This window comes from Arthroderma uncinatum (assembly GCF_011692745.1).
Source record: "Arthroderma uncinatum strain CBS 119779 chromosome Unknown scaffold4, whole genome shotgun sequence".
Classification (NCBI taxonomy): domain Eukaryota; kingdom Fungi; phylum Ascomycota; class Eurotiomycetes; order Onygenales; family Arthrodermataceae; genus Arthroderma; species Arthroderma uncinatum.
Window position 1 is genome coordinate 618,595 of NW_022983866.1, and position 27,911 is coordinate 646,505.

The 27,911-nt window shown below is 46.6% G+C and overlaps 7 protein-coding genes across 7 annotated transcripts; 3 read left to right on the forward strand and 4 right to left on the reverse strand.

Annotated features, from left to right (window-relative positions):
• Positions 1 to 2,286: 2,286 nt before the first annotated feature.
• GIQ15_05557 (uncharacterized protein) lies at positions 2,287 to 3,612 on the forward strand (the record flags this gene model as incomplete). The annotated part of the gene is made up of 1 exon (XM_033552974.1): positions 2,287 to 3,612. One exon carries the CDS (start codon positions 2,287 to 2,289, stop codon positions 3,610 to 3,612), a length of 1,326 nt encoding a protein of 441 aa, XP_033404118.1.
• Positions 3,613 to 4,904: 1,292 nt separating this feature from the next.
• GIQ15_05558 (ER-derived vesicles protein ERV29) lies at positions 4,905 to 6,063 on the reverse strand (the record flags this gene model as incomplete). Its single annotated transcript, XM_033552975.1, has 5 exons — positions 4,905 to 4,977; positions 5,031 to 5,095; positions 5,157 to 5,650; positions 5,704 to 5,816; positions 5,897 to 6,063. 5 exons carry the CDS (start codon positions 6,061 to 6,063, stop codon positions 4,905 to 4,907), a joined length of 912 nt encoding a protein of 303 aa, XP_033404119.1.
• A 1,895-nt stretch (positions 6,064 to 7,958) lies between these two features.
• Positions 7,959 to 9,173, reverse strand: GIQ15_05559 (uncharacterized protein; the record flags this gene model as incomplete). Its single annotated transcript, XM_033552976.1, has 1 exon — positions 7,959 to 9,173. One exon carries the CDS (start codon positions 9,171 to 9,173, stop codon positions 7,959 to 7,961), a length of 1,215 nt encoding a protein of 404 aa, XP_033404120.1.
• Positions 9,174 to 11,560: 2,387 nt separating this feature from the next.
• Positions 11,561 to 12,449, forward strand: GIQ15_05560 (uncharacterized protein; the record flags this gene model as incomplete). Its single annotated transcript, XM_033552977.1, has 2 exons — positions 11,561 to 11,643; positions 11,720 to 12,449. 2 exons carry the CDS (start codon positions 11,561 to 11,563, stop codon positions 12,447 to 12,449), a joined length of 813 nt encoding a protein of 270 aa, XP_033404121.1.
• Positions 12,450 to 12,809: 360 nt separating this feature from the next.
• On the forward strand, positions 12,810 to 14,177 carry GIQ15_05561 (uncharacterized protein; the record flags this gene model as incomplete). The annotated part of the gene is made up of 1 exon (XM_033552978.1): positions 12,810 to 14,177. One exon carries the CDS (start codon positions 12,810 to 12,812, stop codon positions 14,175 to 14,177), a length of 1,368 nt encoding a protein of 455 aa, XP_033404122.1.
• A 393-nt stretch (positions 14,178 to 14,570) lies between these two features.
• On the reverse strand, positions 14,571 to 16,582 carry GIQ15_05562 (acetamidase; the record flags this gene model as incomplete). Its single annotated transcript, XM_033552979.1, has 6 exons — positions 14,571 to 14,935; positions 15,015 to 15,198; positions 15,274 to 15,698; positions 15,762 to 15,903; positions 15,991 to 16,260; positions 16,319 to 16,582. 6 exons carry the CDS (start codon positions 16,580 to 16,582, stop codon positions 14,571 to 14,573), a joined length of 1,650 nt encoding a protein of 549 aa, XP_033404123.1.
• A 1,152-nt stretch (positions 16,583 to 17,734) lies between these two features.
• GIQ15_05563 (uncharacterized protein) lies at positions 17,735 to 19,159 on the reverse strand (the record flags this gene model as incomplete). The annotated part of the gene is made up of 1 exon (XM_033552980.1): positions 17,735 to 19,159. One exon carries the CDS (start codon positions 19,157 to 19,159, stop codon positions 17,735 to 17,737), a length of 1,425 nt encoding a protein of 474 aa, XP_033404124.1.
• Between the last annotated feature and the right edge of the window lie 8,752 nt (positions 19,160 to 27,911).

The following is a 27,911-nucleotide window of genomic DNA, read 5'->3' on the forward strand; positions in this document are numbered from 1 at the left end:
GAGATCAAAATCGGTATTGACGCGGGTATCAGCCAGAGTCTATCCTTGCTCCTGGCCCGTTCCTAGCCCCAAGATTTCATCTGAAGAAGTTCGGCTAGATGTATTTGACTACATCACATGGCAGCTTGGTTATCCTCTAAGCATGAACTTATGGTACTCTTGTGGTGTTTAGCTTAAGAGAAGATAAACAAGCCACGAAAAATATGGAGCATACACAATCACGCCCGAGTTCAAGGTATTTCATATTAGTGTTTCAGTCGTATATCTCATGCATGCACACATCTCACATATCCTATGCGTAAACGATACCGTTCCGTCAGTTAAAACCAAACATTCGGCAAACGGTACCTGCTTAGTTCAGTATTCGTTGCTCGTCCTAGTCTGAAACCCAAGGCTGGGCTCCTGGTTTTGGTAGACCAGTTTCGACACTCTCAGATGCAACGCCCTTAACTTCCCTTCTATTTCCAGGTATTTCTCTTTCAGCATCATGCTCTAAGTCTGTTCTGAGCATCGACGCTCTACTCAGTGGACACATAAGGCCACGACGGCCTTGTTTTTTCTGGGAGCAGTCATCAGACGTTGGTTGATAAAATGGCCGATCCATGAGAAACCTAGGCATATAAATAGCATTTTAGGTAAATCCAGGTGAGGGTATCACATATAAACATCGAGAACAACCCGAAACTGCCAAAATAGGTGCAAAAACAATTCAGCATATTGAGCTACCCAACACCAGTAGGAGCTGACATGTCTCCGGAAGCGAACTCTTGCCTAACGTAGGCCGGGGTCAACGAAGAATGGAAATTTGACGGTAGTGACACAAGTAGGCAGCGAGGATGGAAAAGATGATGGTAGAAAGGGGTGATGTGCAAGGAGGAGGAAATTGATATCTCGTAGGATTAGACGATACAGGCCTTGGCACTTGTCGGGGATACCTCGGCCTAGCGTCCCCAGAAAATAATCCGAAGACTTAAGGTCTAGCTATAAAAACTTACTTGGAGGCATCCAGACCAGCAATATACACTTGTCGAATGCTCACTATACTCCTTCTGTCAAAAACTTTGCCTCATATACGGAGAGTCTATCATTATACATTCCCGTCTTATGATCCTTTATTTTCTTTTTCATTAACAACGCTCGGATCACAAACAAACAACCCGGACGGGATCTCGGGTCTTTTACATAATTGTATCAACGTAGCTTTAGTCAAGCAAACCGGATGTCGACTTGGCAGGTAAACACCGAGAACTATAATAGTTATAATAAGCCACAAGCCAAAGCAAGCTCTACATCCGAGACAGTACCTGTATATACCACTTTGAGATGCCAGCCTGACTATCACGCTTGATGAGACCAAGATGGATAATGCATGGAGATTCGTCTATTATGCCCCGTATTCTTCAATAATCAAATTGTTAAACCCCAGCGAGTATCTTCACCCTATCCAGCGTAAACAGGAGGGCGGACCCCTGTAGCCCAGCGTACCGTCAAGACCTTCTGATCTTCCCGTCCATGCATCCCCGGAGAGAGTCGGGCTGATCATGTCTACCCGCCAGACGGCCAGACATCGCCGTTCATCCATGTGCTGAACCATCCGCCATGATAAGTCGAGTCTCTCCCTCTTCTCTGTCCTTCTATACCGTCCTGCCTTATCGCTCTCCTTATCACACGTGTGGCTGAAGTACCACCATGTACCTCCTCATACTAACTTACCGGTAAAAGGACGTTGGGTGACATGACAGGAAGAAGCGCGCTTGGCGCATGGAGCACTGGCCTTCCACGTGATTGGCCTGGCCTTACGTCACGCTAGTCCCAAAGGGGTAAACCGGGGCTTGCGGGGCCGCGCGCCACTTTTAAGGCTTGGCACCACGTTGGCCGCTTTGGGCAGCCACAGGGTCAGTGCTCGCTTCTTCTCTCCCCTTTGGATATACAGATATCTCTCTCTCTCTCTCCTTTTCTCCCTTCTCACTTCTCACTTCCTACGTTTTCTCTCGACGACAGCGGCTGGCCGGACTGACTTGCTCGCCTGTATCTTAATTGCCTCTGCCAATTGCATCCTGTCTCCCCCACAGCAAGTCTCGAGCAGGTTTCACTACCGGAGTAGCGCCTTACGTTTCAGGTCCATTGAACTCGCGCAATTATCAGACGATTACGACCACCACTTCCAACCCGTCCAGCTCAAATGTGCAGACTCCCCGGCACATTCTTGCATGCACTGACTTGCCTGCTGGCGAAGCCGTGAGCTGAGCTGCGCTGACCCTTCCACGACCCTTCACGGATCAGGTGATGTGGCTGTTCAGAGGCGCCCAGTCTGCGATCTTTTATTACGCGGCCTGCACCCCTTGCACGGAGCAGTTGCAGAGACGAAAGAGGAAGAGGGATGCGCTCAGGACAGCACGTGAGGTAGGCAGGGATGCCCTCGTTGCAGACCAGCCGGTATTCTACCAGCCATCGCCCTTCAGCACGAACACGTACTGGAGCGAGGAGATCGCCTTGGGGCCTGGGCCGCCGACGAGGAGAGGGAGGAACAATGCCGCCAGTCGGACGAGCAGCCAGAGGAATCTAGCGTCGCTGGATAAGCCCGCTGTGACGGAGAGGGCGGTCTTGACGGGGGTGTTGGAGGATTCGTCAGTACCGGAGGATAAGAAGGATCTAGACAGAGTAGACCGTCGGTGGAATAGTGTGCGGTACCAGAGAGATGACGAGGCCCTCTGGGGGTATGATGGGAAGTGGTCGTCTACAAGTCTGCGCGCAACGACGAGGGGCTCGTCAAAGTACTCGATAGATCCCCCGCCAGAGGTCAATGACCTGTACCCGCCAATTGCAGGCGCAATCCAAAACAAGGAAGAGATCCAATGGATGCTCCAGCCGCCACCAAGTGCGAAGGTCATGGAGGGCAAGGTCAGGGCAGATTCGTCGTCGAGGTTATCGTCCAGTGGCAGCCCGTTGCTCAGAGGTGTCAAGCCATCATCAAGTACCGCCTCCCGCTATGACAGGGGCGGACAATCACCTCTTGTTCGGCCATCTCCTGCCCAGAGAGCCGAATCATCCTCATACAGCCCTATAAAGTCACGCAAATCTTCGACCGCGGCCGCTATGCCCCGCCTAATACCCATCGATTCATCCATATCCCTCTCAAACACCGCCCAGTCTCCAGGATCGTCACTCCCGCTTCCATCTACAACTGCCCCAGCTTCTTCTTCATCATCTCCTCCCCCACGAGGCATCCGAAGCCAATCCTACGACCACCACGGGCAGCAAGCCAACCTGTCCTCATCGGTCGAGTCCAATTCTAACTCACCGCTGGAACTAAAACCCTACGTCTCCCTACCTAGCCTTCAATCCCCCAACGCCCGCCAGCACCACAGATACGAGACTGAATATCGTCCAGCTTCCAAGGAAACTATCGACAGCGGAAAGGCGTTCCATCCCACTACTCCTTCAACTCCCTGGCTACGCGCCGCTAACCACCCAAATATCTCGAAACTACCATCCACCAGCACCCTACACATCAATGATATCGACAACTCTAGCGCTGACCACGCAATTGACGAGGAAGAGTTTGACCGACTAGATCGGATCAGAACCTACCGTTGGAGTATGGACTTCTAACCTTAAACAATACAAGCAAATGCAAAAGCAAAAACGAAAAAAAAAAGCAAAAAAGAAAACGCTTTTTGTATATATTCAGGTGCCTCTTTTTGTCCCTACTTGGCTTATTAGTCCTGTGTTAGGACCTACCGTCGTCATTACCATATGGACGACATACCTTCTACCGCTCGTTTTTGTTCCCACTGCGCAAACCGCTATTTTATCTATGGCCCAGCGCTTCTTTTACTGTTGATACTAACGCCAGGGACCATGCGTTTTTCTTCGTTTGATATTATATTGCGTCTTAGCTAAACTGCACAGACTCGCCAACCGAGGACAGCACGGTCTGCCTCACACCATTCTCATGTCTTACTTCCTTCAACCACAGCGTTATATATTATATTTTTGAACCTACCTTTTCAGCAAGCAGGCAAGCGAGTCGTTTTCTTCTCTTTCGTCGATCGTTTATGTCTCGACTCTATTTACGTCTGGTTACTTACTAAAAATAAACGTGCTTGTGTTTATTCTCTTTGTCTTCTTTGGCTGGTTTCTATCCTTATATCGGTCCTCGAGTTGTTTAACAGGTAGATAAAAGTGGTTGAATAGACAGGCCTTTTTTTACTTATTTCTGCATTAAAATCCATGTACCATGATGGTTCTCCGTCTATCCTAACAATTACCATGAGCAAAAACCAAGGTATATTGCATGATCGTTTCTGCACCTTCACTCCAGGCTAGGAAACACCCGTACTAACGACGTGTGTAGAAAGGCAAAGTAAAACTCCATGTTAAAACATATCAGGAAACTAAACAAACCGAACGAACAAACCCTCGACGTATGTTTACGAGAAATAACGATCTAGATGAGAAAAGAAGGGAAGGGAAAGAAAACGACAACACGAAGAGAAACAATGATACAACTCATTCATTTTCAATAGATCATGAGATAGATATATATATGAATGTGACCCTCTGGCTTTCCCAACTGATGTAGATTGGAACATGGACTGAAATGTAAGGAAAACAAAAAATGAGTAAGGCAAACAACATATGGATTGTTGTGGGTGCTGAAATTGCAAACAATGAGATGATGGGCAGGGACTGGTAGGATACGGAATACATGACATGGCAAAAATGAAAAAAAGAGGTTCCTAGAGAAGGAGAAGGCTCTTCTAGCGTTGGTGATGAATTTGATGGTGGGCTGGGTTGGGCTGTGCAAGCGTATTGGAGTCCTTCACATCATGATATATTTTCTCTCTCTGCTTTTCATTTCATTCCTGGGCGGCGGCTGGTTGTTTTATGGAGCCATCCGCTCAGTACACCTTCTTCTTCTCGTCCATGCTGAGCTGTCCAGGGCCCATGTTGACGAGGAGAACAAGACCACCACTATAGAGAAGTTAGTACATACTTAATGTCGTATCTTCAAGGGTTGTACTTACACAATGGAGAGAATCTGGAAGAAGTCGTATTTGGCAAAGTCCTTGTGAGGGTGGTGGGGGTGAAGCTATTAAAGAAGCCAAGTAAGCAAGTGGAGACGAAACCATTGTATAATGACAAACACATACCGTCCAGAAGTTGTTGACAAGGACATTGAAGATACTCAAGACAACGACCAAGATAACGGCACTCCACTTCGCCTTGAATCCAACGACAACCATGACCGAGGCAACGAGTCCAATGCAGCTAACAATGATTCTCCACAAGCTCCATTCTCCAGAGAAGACGAATCCAATGAACAAGAAAATCAAGAGTACTCGGCCGGCGAACTGGACATACATCTTGCGGTCCTTCTCTTCGAGCTGGGGGAGACCGGCGGGCATGAACTTCTTGCGTACCCAGGAGTCGGAGAGGACCATGAGGAGACCGCCAATAACGCTAAGGTTGCGGACGATGAAGGTTATGTCGATAAGGAGGCCGTATCCGAGGGCTTGGGCGACCACGACGCCGAGGAGACCAGCAACGGCGTATTCACTGTGTTTGCGGGCGACGACGAGAACGGAACCAGTAAGCATGACGATGACATTGACGATAAGGAAAAGGTGTGTTATTCCCCATGGAACTAAGCTGATGTTAGAAGTGGTATGCAGTCAATAGACAGTATCAAAAACGTACTGTGTCTGAATTGGTTGAGGTATTCGAGCTGGGGAGTCCATTGCGTCATTATCCGCAGCGAGTCTTCAAGGAAAGTGACAACGATCAGGAATCGACCGATTGCAGGGAGGTGACTGTCGAGTAGCCAGTTAGCTTAGCCTGCACCAGTGTAGACGTTCAACAAGTATAGCCATGTAAATAGGAGGCGACATACGGCTTGATTGGATCAGCAATGCTATCTAGCCAGTCTTCAATCTTGCTCGTGTGTTGCCGAATTGCGTCCAGCGGGCTCGGGTCGCTGGTAGCATCTTCTCTTCCGGGGCCAACGAAGGGATTCTGATGTCCCAGGTTATACCCCGCCGTACCGCGGATTTGGGCCATCTTGAGTAGAGGAGATGCAGGTATCTGGTGTGTTGCTGATTTTTTCTGTCCTGCCGTCGACAATTGGTCGTTGTTTTCTGGATTCGAGGCTTCCTGGCCTACCAGCTGATATGTGTCCTCAACAGGTGTGCGTTGCGTGAGGAGGATGATCCCAGTCTTTGCGTTTTGGTTAGATGCTGATGACGGTGGGTTCGCGTGGAGGACAAAACAAACAGCCTCTGAGCTTCCGAGCGGCGTCGAGAGCGGCGGACCAGAGTGCCAATTGGACCAAAAGGAGGGAGCGGAAGGTGTCGAGGCAGTGAAGAAGAAGAGACGAGGAGGAAGAGAGAGAAGCAGAGATGTTGCAGACGGTGCTTATAGACGGAGAGAACAAAAGAACAGGCCACGATGCGATAACGGGCGAAGTTTAGCAGGGAAAGTCACGTTGCCAAGGGAGATCACGAGACCCACCCACATAGATAGGACAGAGATATAAAGATATAATATATAGATATATGTATAGATATACTCCGTATGTATAGATATGGATATAATATATATAGATATAATAAAGGGTAGAGACATATAGAGAAGAGGCCGGGTGCATGTAGATACGAGTAGATGTGGCTAAAGGAAAGACTAGTGAATCATTGCCTAGGTACAAATACGACTTCGCCGTAGAAGAATACTTTGTCTCGATTCCGCAAGCTTTTATATTAGAGAAGCCTCTGCTAGCGTCATTATCTTCCTCAGGCTGAGATATATGCTTTTGGTTGACCTCAGTGACCTGTATTTTATACTAAGTGCAGTCGAACCTGAGTCGCCGTTTACTGCATAGCAAACAGTATAGACACCCGGTGACTTGACTAGACCTTCGATGCTGTTGAACGCCGAGTCGTACCCCTATATAGGAGCAAATATTAATATCGGATGACCCCGACCATGCCAGCTTTAGGGCTGAGGCAGAATTATATAGCAGAACCATTCGCCAATCATCAACAGACATTCGCTGCTTCAACGCAGGCAGCGTTCGCTTAGGTATTTTGGTATGCTTGGCCTGCTATACAAACAGTAGACATCAGATAGGACGACTTGGTTGTCGACGTTGTTGTTGTAGGGCTGAAGCAGAAATTTAACGGTTGAATGACTTGATCAGCTAGAACTTTGATACTTCGGCTTCACCAACGTTAGCGACTGGGTAACATGGTCAAAACGTTTTTCGTGCCTTGAACATACAGCTAACATCTAGTAAATATACAAAGCTAATATTACGAGATGACACTTATAAGTTGTAATCTTTCAATCCCCTTGGTATTAAGCCCAGTTATAAGATACCTACGTCATTACTATGTAGGAACCCTAGTAAAAGAAGCCGGGGCCGAGGCTGGTCAAGTTGGGTGGGTGATTTAAACAGGACAGTTAGAAGCATGAGGGTACGGTTACATGAGAATAAGCACAGTTGCTGGGAAAAAAAGCAAAAAAAGGCAAGTGAAGAGTAGAAAACCAATAAATAATACAATTGAATCAACTCGGAAACAAAAATGGGCAAGTTTGAATAAAACAAGGAAGAAAAGGGACTTGGATGGAATTTAAAAAGAGGCTGGATATCCCACCGCCGTTGAAGGCAACGTAAAGTGCCATAACGCCATGAGCTAATAGTTAAAAAGGAAAGGAAAGAAAAGGAAAGAAGTAGAAAGGGCCGGTAATAAAGATGTAGGCCTGGATGCTGTGGGAGAAGGACATATGGAAGGTTGTTGGGCGGGAGATGAGTTGTGGTATGTATGCAATGCAGGAATGAGGTGACGCGGTGGGTAAATGGCGGATGGTGGATGATGAATGGTGGTCGAGTTAAGAGTCCTCTCTATGCTGTTCATGATATTGTTTTAAGAGAAAAAAAAAAGATCATTTCACTACCATCAAGTCTCGGCGAAATTACTGTGTTGTTCTGAGCTGCTGGCTTCGCTCATCGACTCGGCATTGGCCTTGCTTCGCTTCTCCTTCTTACGATTGGAGACTGTCGTCCATTCGTTCTCGCTGCTCAGCGTGTTGAGCATTCTCATCTGCTCTTCTTCGGATGGGAGATCCTTGGCCCATGGGGTCTTGGTGGAGGACTTTTTGTCGCCGGCTGTCGGTTTAGGCGTGGGTTGAGATGGCTCGAAGGTATCGAGCAATGGGATGGTAGATGGCTTGGTAGAGTTGCCATTGGTGGCCGGTGCGAGGGTTGCTGCTGGGGTGGGAGATGGAGCTGATTCCCATGCGTTTGGAAGTGGTGCTGGAGCTGGCTTCGCCTTGGCCTGTTGTCTCTCGAATTCTCTGGCGGTATGCATCTGGTTCTCGACCATGGCACGTCTGTTCTTCTCGGCCTCCTTGACCATCTCGTTCTTCTCCTCGCGCTTACGGCGCGCCTGGCGCTGTTTCTTGGTCTCTGCGGGCTTGAAGTTGTTTTGTTTCTTCGTTTTGCCGTTCTGAGCATCTTCCAGCAATCCCGTCAGGCGAAGGACGGATGCTGCCGGGGCCGGTTCCTCGAGCATGTCGGAGACATCACCGGCGGGCTTGACGACGGGTGAGTTGATGGGCGACATGTCGTCATCAGCGTCGGCACCAGTGGTAGAGGAGGCGGCGGTAGAGACATGGTTGGCGTGGGAGTCGCCGTTGGTGGATGGCTGCTGGGCTTGCTTCCCGGCACGGGAGGCCTTTCCTTTTGTGCTGGTGCCGGCCTTGGATTTACCAGCCAGGGGAGTGCCGTTCTTCACTTTTGAGAACTGTTTGGCGAACTCGTAGTTATCGTCCATTCCTCCATTGCTGTTGGAGGTCGGCTCTTCGGCTTGGGCGATGCTCTGCACTTTCTGCTCCTTCTGCTCCTTCTTGGGTTCGGCCACGGCCACGGCCACTGGCGTGCTGACGCTGTTGCTACCCTCGCTGGAGTTGGAGTTGCCATTGCTCTCCGACTGTGCCTTGCGCGTCTTATTGCGCTGCTTCGTCTTCTTGTTCCCTGCTGGGCCACTGTCCTGCTTCTCAGTTGCTGGCTTTAAGAACGCAGGCCTGGCCTTTGGTGCTGAGCCATTCTTGTAGTAGTAGCCCAGTCCACCTGCTGTGAGGAGCAGGATCGCCCAGCTCATGTACGGGTTCATGCTGGAGGAATCACAGAGAGGCTGTCTCCTGTCCTTGTCTTGTATCTGGCGGTGGCTAACGCCGAGCAATCAGGAGGATCCCAGGAGTCCGGCGTTGCGACTGTGCGAGTTATTAGGAGAACAGTCCGGACCAGGGCTGTAGATTAAGCATAAATAGGGTTGGATGTAGCTAATTCAGACGCGAGGTGAAAGGTGAGATGGGCGCGTAGAGCAGAGATGTGACAGTGGTGTTGGTCCTTTGCTTAGAGGGGAGGATGCGAAGGTGGCTTGTTCACTGTCTCGCGGTTAGGTTCACAGCATTCACGCGGTTTAGGTCTTTCACTTACTGAGCAGACATGCATATCTCACAAGAGAGCAGTGAAAGGAGAAGAGAGAGAGAGAGGACAAGTGGAGGACACTGGGATGCGGATGGGATGGGAGTGGAAGACGAAGGGGCTCAATCCTGGTTCCAAACTACTGGTCAATGACACAACAACCTTATTTAGGACCAAAGTATGAGAGAAAGACGATGAAACAGAAACGAAGACGAGGTCCGCCTTGTAAGGAGAGTGATGTCCGACAAGCGAGTGTTGGGAGAGAGGACGACGATCCGAAGGAGGACGAGATACTGTTATGTACGATCTCAAAGGCAGACACCGAGCAGGCCTTGAGGCCAGGTTTCCGCTAATCACTACATCTCGCATCTGCATCTGCGTGTGCATCCTGGGCCTGGTCTTAGATTCCTTGCATGTACGGAGTACATGGCTATATTACCAGCATGACGGTGTGCATCTCCGTGAGATGAGGATGCATGCGGCTGTCCTCACTGTCGTCCTACAGTCGCTCTGGAGTAAGTACTCCCTATGTATGTCCAGATTAGATACATCCTAATACTTGTCCTAGATGTTGCATCGTCATCCGGAGACTTGTCCTTATGGAAAAGGAGGTACCTCTACCAATCCTCAGATAAGGGACTAAAGGATATATCCTTGAGCCATCGACTAGCTCGCTACGCATTGATGCCGTAGATGTCTTGATGATGCTCAAACACGGTCCTTGCACCGAGTTACGCGGCAGGGGTCGTTTCATCCTGAGAACAGAGAACAGAGGCACAAAGGACGGACTTCGTATATACACATGTTTCTGCGCGGTTCCATCTCCGAGGATATAGGTGGTACGGTACTTGTGTCCTTCCCGCAGGTTGCTCATACGCTCATATACGGGCCACCGTCCACCGTCCATGCGGTCGCCCGCTGTCTGGCTCTAATTGCGTGCATAGTACGAAGTACGAGGACGGAGTACAGGCCTGGCCATGGCCCGATCCGCTAGGAGAAAAAGAAATAACAAAAATATATATACTCCGTACGGCTAATCCCATCCGTTTCTGTGCCTGAACATCTTCACTTGAATCTTCTCCAGGGCAAGTTGTTGATCTGTACGGAGTATTAGCATGATAATATCGAAAACGTCCCTCTACCACTTTAGTTGGATGCTGGCTTCTCCGAGAAGTGCCATTTAACATCTTCCACCAACATTACGGAGTTGCTCATTCGGATACTCCCTATTCCGTTCTAACCAAGACGTTTGCCATTGCTCCAAGAGTCTGCTATACACCCTGCCCCTGCCTCTAGTATAAGTACCTTGGTAGTTTGACACTGTTAGAACCAGGCCAAGATGCTTGGTCGATTGGGAAACAAGTGAGATCGAACAACCTTAGGATGTGGCGGTGGATGGTCGTTTATCATTAGCCGCCATATCCATAAAGCAACACTGTACAGAGTATCAAAGAGTCAAAATTATTCTGATCGTTTCCTACCATTAAGAGGCGGAATATAGTTCAGCCGTCATTAGTTCGCCCTTGGAGTTGACTAGTTCGCCCCTTGCATGGATAACGGCTGCATTTTCTTTTTGTGGACAAGCTGCTCTCATATCCAGCCCCTGGACACAAGGCCTTTTGTCTCTTTTGGTCTAACAAAGCCATCTACCTCTACGGAGTACTCCGTATACCCTAAGATAAAGGTTAACCTACAACGGCTTGCCTTGAGCTCTAAGTTGGCATCTTTGATGTGAGGCATATACCAATGTGAAGGTGGATTTGTCTCTACTGCAGGCTATGATTGTCCAGCTTTACCGAGATCAATGATGTTTCTATATCACAAATACTTACTCGTTTGTACATCAGCAATCAATGCAAAGGGTAAATCACTGAATCAGAGGAGCAATCACTTATGTAGGAGGTACCTACCTTTGCTGCTTCTTCAATGCAATATTTAAATATAGAGGGGTCTTCTATATTCTCTTCCTGTTCCATATCCATCAAACCATTTGTCCTCTACAGAGTACGACTTGCATAGATTTCTGGAGGAAAGAAACGATTTCGCAGTACCCCTTAATGACCTCTGGGCAGAATGGTTTCAACTGATAAACCGTCTGGTCTCCCCGGACTCAAGGCAGCTCTGGAAGTTCGAGATTTCCACAAATGTGGTGCTTTGTATGAAGCCCACGCTATCCCCCTACCGTATTTATTATTTGAAAAGGGCTATGGCTCAATTTCTGACCCTCTATAGGTACAACACACTGCTCGATGACTCCGAACAGCCCCCAATTGCCGATAAGCACATTGCAAACTTGGCAGAAATATTTGTCCGCAACGATGCCGAGAAGGTCTTTGGAATTCATTTGATTCACGGCCATTTTAAGATCCCCCAGGGCACCGTCATACTTGGGACTAATTTCAAGGATCCCTCATTGCGCTGGGCTAGAGTTACCAGTATCGACAAGGTCGATCCTCTCCGTGTTCACGGACACATATTCGCCCTCACCAAGGACGGACTATGCGCTTATGAGCTTCAAGATGGGCCTCTTCCTGACCTTTCTGGTGTTAGACCCCAGTTTCTTGACAGTTTCATCAACTATCTTGTCAAGAACGATCTCACAAGCGTCATTGGTCTTCAAGTCCTTGGTTGCAGCAATTGTTCCATGTCGGAGCTCATTCTTGATCAAGGGACTGTCATGCTAGATTCGTCTTGTGTCAAGAACCCTGTGCTATCCCGCATCACAGGCTGGAAATTCGAGGAGGTTGGTGGCATCCCGCGTGCTTGCAAGCCGAAAGAGCTTCATTTAAAGAACGTCGATGGAGCTCATCAGGTCTATCGTCGGGGAGAGCCTATTCCGAAATTGGAAAATATCGATGACCTGAAGGCTGCCCTCTCTGAGGCTGGTGTTATTTATCTGCTGGAAGATTGGATATGGCTATTTCTCCTTTTCCAGCATTTCCTAGCCTTTGTCAATTGTTGAATTTCACACCGTTAATACCCTAACCTTTTGTCGGGTTATGCTGAATCTATGAACTTTGTAACCGAGCGAGTTACCGTAGTTATGAAAATATTTGCCTATAAATGTTATCATGAACATTTTAATAGCACCAAATTCAGGGTTTCATACCTTAACGCCTATTGTAACAATGGCTGACAGTGTGTTGAGTTTATCTCACTCTTGCTCTTGCTTCATATAATGATGGATAGTATAGGATTGATGGTAAGGGAGGAGTGACCAGTGTTGAGATCACCCTCTCAGGAAAAAAGATATACAGTCAAAAAATGAAAAAGGAAAATAGGCAAAGATATAGGCCGAGAACCTGTGCCTAAAGAATTCAAGATGAGGCACCTACGTTTGCTATACTTGATATATGGCATCGTCGCCGTTCTGCAGAACCTCCAGGTGTCAGCATGGTCGATCCCACGAGAATATCTCGGCGTCTATACGAGCAGCAAGGCCCCGATAACTCATAGTCTTTCACCAGACGAAGAGGCCATCAAACGTGCGCCTCCACCGATTCAACCTGGCCAGGCCACCGCTACAAATACAAACACAGCCGCGAGCGGCGAGGATGCTACAGAGAACAGGGTTAACGACGACGCTATCTTCAAGCGGCTGATGTCAGATCTTGAGACCTGCGTTGAAGACCTTCTCCCTTACACAACGGAAAATACACCAAACGACCAGGTCCAGATCAGTGGATCGAAAGTGAGATCGTGCAGACAGGCCATTTTCTCGTTGATACGGTGGCTCGGTGCTCGAGGAAACAACCCGCCAAAAGGGAGCTCGTCTGTCGTCGGAGCCACGGACGAGTATCAGGAATCTCATCAGTCTCATGAGAACGAGAGAAGAGATGACCAAAAATCACGTTTCAATCTGGTCAAGCCGGGAAATAATAGGGATCCGCGCGAGTCTGGCAGGCTTGAAACGAGGGTCGATGAAACTGGAAACCAACCAACACCAACTAATACCAGACCGCTCACTTGTCATGATCGAGCATGTACCACCGACGACATTCTATCGACGTGCGTGACAAAGAAAGGGGCAAAGCTGAAGCCCAAGGTTGCTAGAATGTGCAAGATGTGTTTTCCGCGCAGAAACGAGCAGCTGGTTGACGTATATTGCTCTGAACTGGCCAAGAAGGAGTGGTATTTGTTTTATATTCTCTTCGCTATACTTATTACAGCTGCTGGCACGTTTATCGCCCTGACCTTTCTCCGAAGACTGAGGGCAAAGGCTCAGAATACACAAGATGGAGGAGCAGGCATTCTTCCAATCAAAAGATCCATCCGACCGCCAACACTAGGAATGCCCCGAAGTAGATCTAGGGGAATAGCATCAAGGTGTACAAGGATGGCCATATATCTCAGAGCTTCGGCGACACAAGCTGATGTAGAGGAGCGACTGATGCTTGACGCAAAGGCATATCTGTCTACTCCGACTCACATTCCGCCAGCCCAGGTCAGTAAGCATAAGCAATATCCGTTCCAAGGATCTGGTGCCGAGGCCTGCGAAAGACAAACGGGATTGAAATTTCGGAAGAGCTGTGATTCAAACTTGGAGGTACCTGCTGCCGCTGCACAACGGGGACGTAGCTCCAGCGTTCAAACGATACCAAACGTTGCCCTGGCTACTGGAAACGAAGGTGTCGGGCTGCAGCGTCTCAGCGTGGATACACCTGTTCAACGTCCGCATACCGCCGACTGAATGGAGGATAGTTCTGGATAGGGATAGTTAGTGTGCTCGAGGATTGGTCAGAGTTCCTATAGTTAATGGCGTCCCGTTAGAAGCCCAATCGGAGCCTTTCGTCACTCCTTGGATAAGGGCAATGGTATCTCAAATCTTCAATAGCAGGATGTATTGTTAAGTCACTTTGTAGCATGATATCAATTAGACTGAAAGTGGTTACCTTTATAAAGGATGGCATTGGTAAAATTAATGGTTTATTCCACGGTAACTGAGCTCCCCGAAACGTGGTAAAGGTTGCTATCATGGAAATATTCACCATCCGTCCATCTGCTTGGGGTCAAATGGCTGGAAATAGAGCTTGACCGAAAGTAGCCTCATAGAACAAAATACCCCGAGGCCAAAAACATACAATCATCCATTCAGACAATTAACAAAGGGCAGGCTAATCGCCTCCTTGATTTCCTTCATTGCCTGCACGACCAATTCATCTTGCATCTTCTTCCCTACCAGCTGCAGAGATACCGGAGCCGAAGCCTGAATAACAGGGTCATAATTCGCTTGGTACAAAGCGTCGTCATCGTTTCTAGGCGTATATTCAGATGGCTTGGGGTCAAGTCGAGGGTTGACTCTGGTAACTGGGAAAACAATGGCAGGATAATCGAGGATATTCCAAATCGATGTATATCCCCAGTAGCGGGAGGTAGAGAGGACAGGAGCAACATTGGCATGTGCGGGGCATAGTATCACGTCCATGTCAGGCTCGAGTTTGTTCCATTCTATTAAGTATATAATAGGTTAATTTGAGATCAAGAACTGCAAGATGAGTGGACTGGGAATATGAATAAGGAGCCATACCCGTTAGGTAGTCAAATTTGTAGGCTTCGCGCTGCTTCAGCAAATTCCATAGAGCAGGGAGATCATGGGCTTTAACGGAAGGTCCTGATTTAGCAACCCAGTCTGCGAGGAGAAGAGAAGGCTCTCCACCCTCGGCCAAGAGTGCCTCGAATGATTTTCCACCATCGGGGGAATAGAGACCTGACTATGGTCGGTGATCAAATCAAGTCAGCATGTGTCATAAACTATACCAAGGAGCTGGCATCAATCCGATACTTACAAGGATTTCCATCGCCTCATCGTGGCGGTATGGTTTCCATTCGACGATTTCGACTCCGGGGACGGACTTTAGCTTTGTCACAACCTCCTGCAGGGCTCTAGTTACCGGCGGGAGTGGCTTCACAATACCATCGTCCCACATAACACCGACTCTGAACTTCTTTTCTCCTTTCGGGTCGATACACCGGGCCTGTTCTCTCCAAGGGACTTGGTGCAGGCTTGGGCTCTTGCGCCAAGGCTCAGCATCGAGGATCACCTTCATAAGTAGAGCAATGCTTTCAAATGTTGGACTGATGGGGCCAGCAGTTCCCCAGATCGTTTCGACGCCAATGTTGTAGGCGGTCCACCCGGTAAGTGGAATTCGATGAGTGGTGGGCTTAAACCCGTATAAGCCGCAGTTAGCAGCCGGCGAACGGATGCTGCCTCCTATCGCTTTGTGAGCACTACACGAATGCCAAGGTTGGAACAGATTAGATCAGTTATACCTACCCATGTCTGTGCCAACCCCGAGCGGGCTTCCATATAGTGCCTGGAGCGCCGCTTCACCACCCGACGAACCGCCAGGGGTGAGGGCGATATTGTGGGGATTCAACGTCTCACCGGTGACATTACTTTTAGTTTCTAACATCAACTAAGATGTGCAGAAACGATGTGAGCCAAGGCCAAATAGTGAGTAGTGGTAATATGGGAAATGATCCTTGGGCTCCTGTTTACTCACCAGTCCTTGTGGTTCTGTTGTTCTAACATATTCCACTGCTCCGGCGGTAATGAGAATCTTGAGAAGCTCAGCATCATCGGGGGACGGACGTCCCACCCATGCGACAAATCCCGAACTAGTATCGCAGCCTTTGACTCCCATGTGAGCCTTCACGCTGATGGGAAGGCCATGGAGGGGCCCAACCGGCTTCTTGTGCTTTGCGAAATACTCATCGAGCTCCTTTGCGCGTGCAAGCGCTCGCTCTGGTAAAAGTTCATGAACGCAATTGACCTAAGGACCGGGATTAGAACGTCATATTCGTCTACTTCCCCTCCACATCTTAACTGACCAATTTCTGTGCGACCACCGCACGGCGAAGGAACGCCTTTGTAACCTCAGTGGCAGTAAGAGTTCCTTGGGCGAGCGAGGAGAGTAAAGATTGTGCAGACGATTCAGTAATGGCGATGTCTGCCGAAGAAAGGCATCGTCTTGGAATATCCGTCACGTTGCCGGATAAATCATCTGGGACTCGGGACAGATCAACGTCCACCTTGGAAAGTGCTTCTAGGCGGCGAGCTTGGAAGCTAGCAAGATTATCCTGCGCTTGCGTCATTTTTTTTGATGCAGAGAGGAAGAGAGGGAGTCTACACAGAGGACCAAATAAGATTGGGCTGCGGTGTCATGCTCTGGTTTCTAAGACCAGAATTATATACTGTTTGACGAGGTGCGAGGCCACGTAGGACGGTACGCCCTATTCACAATGAGCCGTTTGTTTAGCTCGAAGCTGGGGGGCGTAATAGGTCGATTTGCAAGCGAAAACAAGCTGTTGCACCCACCATTCGTCAACTGTGTAAGGTCGGCACTCCGGGTTGCACAGCATGTACCGAGTCCAATCCCAGGTCGATGGGGTCAAAATTGGAGTCGAGATAAGAAGATCGCCAAGTGCCAGGGTGGTTGTCCTTATGTATGTGGACCAATCTGACGTTTTCTGAGTGCACTGAAGCCGGACAAGGATTATCGGGGATGCAAAGAACCGAAAATCCCAGTAGGTTCATGGATGTCAGGACAGCCTGTACTTTATATCGGTCAAGCGCGTGGGTCGCTGGCTTGCGAAGCACATCCGTTCCCGGCCGGCGGGAGAGGGCGAGGGTTGTCCCGCACCCCTTGCGGCCCACAGAAGAGCTGTATCATGTATGATCCTCCAGGTAATTTATGCAAGACCAGGTTCAGAGGAGCAACCACCACCCCCAGCGTGAATCCACCCTATGTATAGAACTCGGTTAATGGGACGGTAGGTACCGAAGCCCACCGCATGCCTTTGAGAAAAATACTCTATACCTGCATTGGCCTCAATTCAACCGCACAACAAGCCTGGATAGCCGTCTGTTCCACCGAGATGGTGCGGTCGTTGTTTTATGCTCGCGATATCAAAGAGGTTGGAAGTACTACGGGTCGGGAAACAGACCAGCTAAGCATTTAGAATAAACTTGATGTCACGTGATACGCTTACTCTGACGTCTTTAAAAACATGCGCACTTCTAAACAATCTACCATCAAGGGACATGTCTAGAGTTCTTCTCAGAAGCCGCGACAAGGGAAAAAACACATGTATCGAGAAGAAAGATAAGGAAATAAGAGATAAGAAATAGCAACAAAAAACCTATAAATGAGAAACGCGCAAACTGTGTCGTCCTCGACCCAAATCCTGATCTAATTATACCTCCTCAGTTATTTGCACTCCACTCCAGTCTGGGTGTCTCCCTTCTCATGCAAGAACTCGCATCTGCTCCTTCATGCCAATTCCAAGCTCCTGCGCGGTTTCCAAGCATAACTGAGGCTGCCTGGATGGCACATTATGATTTACTAGCGTGTTCATGTATTGCACCGAAAAGTCAGACCATGCTCCCAGTAAATCAGAACGGAATCTGCTGCCCTGGATAGACTTTCCTACATAGAGGCGAATCATATCCCCTGAATGAGCCAACGTCCCCCGGGGCCCAGACAGCTTCAAAATTAGGTTCGCGAGATCCTGTGGGTTTGGATTGAACCGAAACTCCTCTGGGTAGAACCTGGAAGCTTCCACAACTTTGGAGTTGGAGATCACCGTTGTAACACCGTTCAAAGCCGCTTCCAATGGTGTAATACCAAGAGTCTCGTAACGAGACGGACACACAAAGATACCGTTTTGTCTTGCGACTTCAAATAGGCTGTAAAGTGCGGATCTCGAGACTTTGCCTACCAAGAGGAAGAGGTGCTGGTACTGTGCTGGGACCTTGTCCATGAGTGCCCTGTGCTCCTTGCTATCTGCATGTTCTCCCCCTGCGACGAGGACCCTGAGAGGTATACCCTGGGCGCATAGGGTAATAGCCGCGTCAACTAGCAGATCGATATTTTTAAAGTAATCCAAGCGAGCAACTGCCGTGAACATCACTACCCCATCGAAGTTAAACCAGTTTGTAATGTTTTCGGCAAGCTCGTCTTTCGTTTCCTCAGTTTCGGTGAGAAGTTCAATGGGCGGGCACAGCTCACGAAGGGCGGTGACTCCCCGGGAGGCCAGGAAATTGCCTTGAAGCTGGGAGTGCTGTAGGACAAATGCATTCTCACGACTCTTGATGATCTCAATTCCCTTGCTTTGCTGTCTTTCCAGATGCTCCGCCTTCTCCATGCTCCCAAATGCCAGGGCAGCAGCCTCCTTGGAGAAGATAGTCGCAAAGCTTCCATAAAAGGGGCCATGGTGTGTGACACACAGAGGGATGTGGCGTGGGTGGTATTCTAGCAACGTGTCGGTTTGATAATACAACATCGGGGTTCCCTCCATGGGGCTGGCTGCGTTGAGGATCCTGATGCAGCTGAGTAAAGCATTCGCGACTTTGCTCTGATTCATATTGAAGTTGAAAGATAGAGTGACGGTTGAGATCGAGCTGAAGGCCTCGCTGGAGATGTATGGATCGGCGATATTTTCATCCCTGTGGTACAGGATCATTCCCAAAAAGATTCCTCTTTCCACAAATGCCTGAACCACCGAGGCAGCAAATGCAGCAGCCCCAACCTTGGCGGCAGTGCCATTGTCAGTGATCAAGTATCTTCGGTTGAGGACAACGACGGCAGGAAGGAAAGGTTTATAGTCTTTCGCCATGGCCGAAGACTGAACCACAGGGGCTATTGATGTAGAGTCAAGGATGAGAGGCATGTTGAGATATTATTTTTTTTTTCCAACACCGAAGTTGAGCTTGATATGGGCGACTTGATGACGAAGGGGACGATTCTCCCATGGGATGATATTGAGGGATCTTATATATTTTCGCCATGTATATATGCCGAAGTATAACCAGAGAGCCTCGTCTATACGACAGCTGAAAACAAGACTGATCCTCCTGCCACCCCTTCTATTTCGCCCGCCCGGATGCCGACATGCATCCCAGAAAAGGCCGATAAACACGTTGGCGATCTTTGAAACTAGCCGGCAAACTGAAAGGTACCGCTTTCTCATTTTTGTGAATATTAAAGTTGAGTAATCCAAGCTTATTTAGAAGATGACGAACGGATATCTCCATAGATCGCCCCCTTATCCTTATCTACCGCTTTATCATGCGGCGTGCTATTATCCATGTCGGCGGTGGTGTGCATAGACTTCGCGGGTCTAGACTGGGGGAAGTAAAAACGACATGAGGGCCGCCTGGTAGATCAGTATGTAATCTGCAACGCCCCTTTTTGAGACACTGATCATCTTGGAGATTGATTAGCACCCGACGGCAACTCAAACAGTGTTTCCCCTGAATAGCCATTGCTTAACCTAATAGCACGCGTTGACGTTTCGGGCAACGATTTCGGATATCTTCCACTCGAACAGGGTTTTATAGTTCCCGTTAGCTTTGAAGCCACTCTTTTCTGACTCGCGTACCGTAGTGTGCGGCCCCATTCGTTGTCATCCGCGGTGGATGCTGTCTTGCATCCATCTGCTGCATAGACTCGAGTTCATTGGAGCTTCGTTTTACGGTGAATTGGGATTTTCCTTAAGAGCCATTTTTATCACATATGGGCATATACGTCCAACTAAGAACTATACATGCTAGCAGCCAATATCACTTTGTTGAGGAAGGATTCTTTAACTTTCGGATCTCGGATATAAGGTAGGACCAACTTTGAGCTGATAGTGTGAGTTTCCCTGGTATGTATGACAGTTCAACTGTATAACAGGTGAGCCAGCCACGGCGTCTCGAAGGGGCGTGCTCCAGGCACCTTCAACAACACACTGTTTTAAACAAGCATTATGGGCCAGCGGATATCACGGCTAGTCTCCCCATCCATACTCCACAGCAACGCAAAATCATCCACGTAAGAGATCAGCCAATGAATAACAAAGTGCTATGCATCGATATTATGATGCAATGCTGGCGAGCACGTTGAGCCATGGTCGGTCCTCTGGTGGGAACCACCAGGCTGCATCCACGGTGGAAGCGAAGCTTGATTATTGCGATATTGCAACGTATCGGCATAGGCTAAGTCGGGGGTAGCCTGCAGTATGGAATAACAATATCCACAGACGAGTCCACTCCCATGGCTTGACAACTCGGCACTTCTCAGATATGCATGTCACTGCTTCCATGGGATCAGCAGAGGAAAATCAAACAGGGGAATGTATATAGAGAAGGGAAAAGCATGCGTTGATAGCCTGCACAAATAGGTAGTTCCTTGCGTAGGGAAGTACCACGTGATACACGTAATTTCAACCTAAACCTTCCTATATTGGTAAGTTTGCGCTGTTTGTATATAACCTTTGTTGCTGAATAATTGACCTCCGGCTTTATATTAATACCCTTCCGGCTGAGTAAAAATTATCTGACTAATATAGTCATGTGATTTTATTGTTATATATCTTGGCCCCGTGATATCTTGGAGTGACTAAGCGTTATTATTGCCTAACTGTTACAGACCACCTGCGGCGCAGCCCCAGGATATACACTCATTGGACGGGAGGATCACGGGCCAGACCTTGAGGGCACCAGTCACGTGACCAATAGCGATAGGACCGATAGGACGGGCTTGGCAGCTTCCTATCAATACTATCACAACAACCAATAGGAGTGATAGGAACCCCTTGGCGGAGAACTATCATACCTATCACTAGATATATACCATGTATATAAAGACGCTCATTACCTTAGAATCAAGAGTCTTATACTCGCGATCAAACCAGCTACAGTTTTACTATACTACTTAATATAAAGCACCATTCTAGTTGTCTTATACTATATTCACTAAATACCCCTTTGCCCATTAACGTAGGTTAACTTTGTCTTTATTGCTTATAAGGACCTTCAGCCTTTATCCGACCCAGGTACTAACTGAAGCCACACTTGGAACTAAGGGATAGTCTTACTATAGTATTCTATCTCGCCCTAGTACCAAGCCGTCTTCTATAATGACTTACCTCCAACCCAAGCTTTCCCTAAGACCTTCATACCTTCTGTCTTACGGCAGGTGTGAACCTCTGATCACCTTTAGGTAATCAAGGAGCGCCGTCAGCTTATGATATTGATCGCCCCGACTTCACGGTTACAAAGAGGCATAATCAATTTCGACTTGATAGAGCCCCAACTTCACGGTTACGAAGAGGCATAATCAATTTCAACTTGATAGAGCCCCAACTTCACAGTTACAAAGAGGTAAAAGTAATTCCAACTTACTAGAGCCACCATACTATCATAGATACTCCAACCCGAGTGACTTACGATTATATATTAAGAAGGACAAAACTAGGTACGTATCACCCTACCCCTGAGAGTATACTAACTACAGGAATATACCAAAGCAAGACGAGCCAATATGTCATCAGCAAGTGGACCAACCACCAACACCAACGCCTTGTTAGGGCAAATGCGGCAGAAAATCATCGAGTTGGAAAAAAGAGTCGAAGAGCAACCCAACGATGAGCAGCTGGATGAGACCAACAAAATGGCTATATTCGAACAAGGACTCAAACCAGAAACCCAATACGAAACCATTAAGATGGGACCATACAACAGTTTCGAACGAATGGTTGAAATGGCAGTACACATCGACAATCAACTCTACAACCTACGAAACATACGACAAGGGAAAAACACTTTTTGGAAAGGAAACAGTTACAAAGGATCGAACAAACGCAATGATTACGGCACCACACCCATGGAATTGGATGCTACTGAAAAACGACCTTACAACACTGAGAAAAGCAAAAGATGCAGGGACAAGAAGTTGTGTTTCTACTGCGAGAAACCCGGACATATTGCAAAAGACTGCAGAAAGAAACAAGGGGATACTAAGAAACACCTCAACGCTACCACTACATCTAAGACTAGTAGCAACGAGAAGGAGCAAGGTAGAGGAGGCTACCAAGACTCACAGAACATCAGATAATACCTTAGGGCAACCAGTAAGAGACCTACTCTGATACGACAGAACGCAGTTATAGGGTATGAATCAAGTTCTAACAGACTCACGGAGGAAGAATACCAAAGACTCCTAAGATGCCAAACCAACAGAATCACAACAGAACAGCACAACGATCTATTACAACAAGAATTACAAACACTAGAAAAACACAAACGAACCGTCACAGAAAGATTGGAACTACCAACAGACGTCAAACACAACTTAACGACAGGGCCAACCAAGGAATTGTGACACCAGGACAAACAGACTCAGAAGGAGAAACCAAATCAGAATACGAGGATACGCAGGAAACAAATAACTGGGAAAACGAAGCACCACGGATAATGTTCAAAGATAGTTATAAATAACTAAAGGAACAAAGAGAGAAATGCGATAACCAGATACTTGATGAACACTGGACAGTGTGCAAAGAGAAAGAACTATACTTCAGATACAATAAGGAAAAACAGACAGAAGTCAGAGACCCTAGGCACCCATGCCACGATGAATACAGGTGGGACTGCCACTACAAATACCACATCTTTAAGGAAATATAGAAATCAGGATGAAGAATTCACTACAAAAACTATATGAAATGTCCATTGTGCAGAGATAGCAAGAACATCTACTAGAGGTATTGTATAGACAAGGAGTGTCTGATACACATTAATAAATACTTAGGATGGATAGATGGAAAAAGTGTCAATATAACGGACCAAGAAAACATAACGCCACACAAACGACTGGAAGTCTTATACTAGAAAACAGGCAAACAAATCACTATGCAGTATAAAGGACATACCACACAGTTCAAAGGAAAAGCGGCAACCAGATATTGGTTAAAGACGACACGACACTTACAAAAACAACTATAGCTCCAAGAGAGTCAAAAGAACCAAGCAACACAGACAACGGAGTACCCAAACGAGGACTCAACAGACGAACTCAGTTAGGAAGAACTGAATAAGGAAATTCAGGCTTTAACTAGTACTAAAGGACTGTACGACAGAACTCATGATCAATAAACCAAGACGATAGGAAACGGACAATTTCGACAGTCTACAGGACTTAAAACAGGCAGAAGTCTAGCTGCGACAAGAGGAAAGAATTACTTGGCGATAGTAGTCCAATTGGCAGGGCTAAACACGCGAGCACTGATCAATTCAGAAGCTACTAGAAACTTCATAGATCTGGAATTTATAAAACAGTCAGGGATTTATATCCAAGCAAAGAAGGAACCATACGAACTGGGAGGTCTTAACAAAGACTAGAAACAAATCATCAACAAAGAAGCCAGAGGTATGAAGATACACATCAAAGGATAGTACAAGGGAACAGAATGTTTCGACGTGACAAGCCTAAGGAGTTACGACATTGTCTTGGGACACCCTTGATTAGCAAAACACAACCCAACTATTAACTAGAGAGACAGCACATTGTGACTAGATGGTGGAAACCGCCGCTCTGACCAGAAGACTGATACCCTTACGGCCACCCACACCAAAAGAAGGGATCGAGGTCAGATACTGGGCAAGACACCCCAGATCAAAACGGGAACGACAGGAACTGCAAACGATCAATCAACAAAGAAGCAGGAAACGGTTCACCAAACGGAGAAAGCTACTGAAATGGACAAACTACAGCAACAGATACCAAGAGAATATCACGACCTAATCAAGGTATTCAGAGAATGAGAACCATTAGAAAGCTTGCCGGAACATCAGGCATGGGATCATGAGATACCCCTAGTGGAAGGGAAGACGCCTATATATAAACCCACATACAGATTAACCAAGACAGAACTTGAAGAACTACAGAAATACATTGACAGCAACTTGAAAAAAGGATATATACGACAATCAACATCACCAGCAGGATACCTAATCATCTTTATACCAAAGAAAGATGGAAGTTTACAACTATGCGTGGACTACAGACAACTCAACAACATAACAATCAAGAACTGATACCCATTACCACTCATCGATGAGATACAAGACAGATTCAGAGGAACAACATACTTCACGGCACTGGATATACGGGAAGCCTACTACCAGATACAAATAAAAGAAGGCGAAGAATGGAAAACAGCATTCAGGACACGATTCGGATTATACGAATTCTTGATTATGCCTTTTAGATTAACCAACGCACTAGCAACATTCCAGGCGCTTATCAACAACGTGCTACGCGAATACTTAGATATATTTATAGTAGTATACCTGGACGACGTCCTGATATTTACTAAAGGAACCCGAGGAGACCACACAGAAAAAGTCAGGCAAGTACTCAGGAGACTTAAAGAGTATGAGCTTTACCTCAAAGCATCAAAGTATGAATTCTACAAACAATCAGTCAAGTTCCTAGGATATATTGTGTCGACAGAAGGAATCCAGATAGACCCAGACAAGATCAAAGCCATTATCGATTGGCCTACGCCGACAACAGTCAAGGAAGTACAACAGTTCCATGGACTAGCGAATTATTATCGACAATATATATACAAATTCTTAGTAACAGCAAAACCCCTGACGGATCTATTTAGGAAGGCAAAAGAGTTTATTTGGAGAACCAACAAAGAACAAGCATTCAAAGAACTTAAAGAAAAGTTTAGTCAAGGAGACATGCGAATACACTTCAACCTAAACAAAGAGAGTTATCTTGATATAGACACATCAGACTATACAATTGGAGCACAGTTATAACAAAAAGACGACACAGGAAAACTAAGATTGGTTACATGCTATACAAGAACCATGACCCCTGCAGAACAGAATTATGATATCCATGACAAAGAGCTATTAGCAATTGTTGCAGCATTTAAGAGATGGAAGCAAGAGCTCCAAGGAGCAAGGCATCTGACCACAGTTATCAGCGACCACTAGAATCTGACATACTTTATGATGATTAAGGAACTCACTCGTCAACAGTCAAGATGGTACACTGAGGTACTAGCCTACTACAACTTTAAAATACAATATTGTAAAGGAATAGAGAACGCCTTCGCGGACGCGTTGAGTAGAAGACCAGATTTAATGATAAAGAAAAGAGAATCCAGAGTAATATTGCATCTAGATCCAGATACTAAGGGTATGATCTTAGATCAGTAAGCATTGAGAGCTACTTGAACGGTCACGACTGAGGAAGACACTCTAACAAACGAAATATGAAAAGCAATAATAAAAAATCCCTTATTTGAACGAATTAAGGACAATAATAAAAAATACAAGAAGGAAAACAGAATACTTCTATATCAAGGCTTGATATATATACCCAGAGAAGTACAACCATGAATACTGAGAGACAACCACGACGCAAAAGTTGCAGGACATTTCAGAATTGAAAAAACCATGGACCAAATTACACAAAACTATTATTGGCCAGGCATATGGAGAGAGATCAGACGATACATCTAGGAGTGTGAAGTTTGCCAATAAAACAAATCAGAACGACACGCGCCATATGGACTCCTACAGCCTATACCATACAAGGAAACAGCATGGAAATCAATAGCGATAGACTTTATAGTCAAGCTACCGAAGTTAACAGAGCCATGAATGGGCATTCAATACAATTTGATACTTACAGTCACGGACAGATTGACGAAGTATACTTATTTTATACCATTTATCAAAAAGACTACATCACCAGAGATAGCATATATCCTATTACGACATGTCTTTACAGACAAAGGATTATCAGACGAAATTATATCAGATAGAGACATAAGATTCATATGTAAATTCTGGACAACACTCACTGAAAGAATAGGGATTGAATAGAAAGCCTCAACGGCATATCACCCACAGACAGACAGACAAAGCGAAAGGATAAACCAAATAGTAGAACAGTACCTGAGATACTATATCAACTATAAATAGGATAACTGGGTTTCACTACTACCAATAGCATAGCTCGCCTATAATAGAGTGAAGAACGCCTCGACAGGCATGATACCTTTCTTTACAAACTATGAAAGAGAAACAGAAATAATAAAAACACCAAAAGAAGGCAAGACGCACGCCTTAGAAGCAGAGGTTTCAGCAGAACAGATGCGCAAACTCCACAGACACCTATAGTTAGATCTTAAATTCTTGAACTACAGAATGAAACACTACTACGACCAACGGCACGTGGAAGCGCCAGACTTTAAGAAGGGGGAAAAAGTATTTCTACTCTGATGAAATATCAAGATATTGAGACCAAGCGACAAATTGGACCACAAGAAACTAGGACCATTCAAGATTTTGGAAAAAATTGGACAACTCAATTACAAACTCCAACTCCCAGAACATATGCAAATACACCCAACATTTCACATCTCACTAATTGAAAAAGCACCCCAGAACGCCAAACCATACAAACCAGAAATACAACCAGAAAATCAAGAAAAAGAATATAAAGTTGAAAAGATCCTAGATAAGAAAGTGATTAGCGGACGAACTCACTACTTAGTTAAATAGAAAGGATACAACTTCTCAGAAAACACTTACAAGCTAGCTAGACACCTAAAGGATTCACCGCGCCTAGTAAAGGAGTTTCACCAGCGGACTCAGCGTCAGGAGAAGAGACTAGCAGAGCAGGATCCAGGAACGAAGTAAGGTTAGACAAAGAACTCAGTTTACTTAGGAGCTGTTGGAAGTCATGCTCTTGGAGCTCGGCCAGACGACTCTCCTCTTCCTCCAGCTTTTCCAACTCCTTCACGGTCTCGACAGATGATTCAACAAACTTGCTAATACGATTCTAAAGAAACTCACGCTGACAAGCAAGACGATCAAGACGGGCATCAGAATCATTTAATGCTTTTTGAAAGGCTTTGCGAATTTGCCGAGATTCCTCACGAGCCTCATACTCTTTTAACTCCAACTTTTCCTTTTCACGCCAAACTTTGGCCCAGTTAGATAAAGAAGGTGCATAATCGCAAACACAAGGACAACCCACATGGATACACTTTAAACACTTTGTGGAATAAGACGACATGACACAGAGGTCACCATTCTCCAAACAACAAACACAACGGGAAGGTATCGCGACACCAGTTTTCACAACATTTTCTTTTAGCACACGAGCACAGATGGAGGAAGAATCTTTAGAAGACTTTGGAACATCAGCAACACCCTTAGAACGAGCCATGGCGAGGCATACTCAAGAAAAACACAATAATGAACCAAGGAGAGGGAAACCAACCAGGTTTATATATGCGCGTCGGGACGACTTGTTAAGAAAGGAGGGGATGATGTTACAGACCACCTGCGGCGCAGCCCCAGGATATACACTCATTGGACAGAAGGATCACAGGCCAGACCTTGAGGGCACCAGTCACGTGACCAATAGCGATAGGACCGATAGGACGGGCTTGGCAGCTTTCTATCGATACTATCACAACAACCGATAGAAGTGATAGGAACCCCTTGGTGGAGAACTATCATACCTATCACTAGATATATACCATGTATATAAAGATACTCATTACCTTAGAATCAAGAGTCTTATACTCGCGATCAAACCAGCTATAGTTTTACCATACT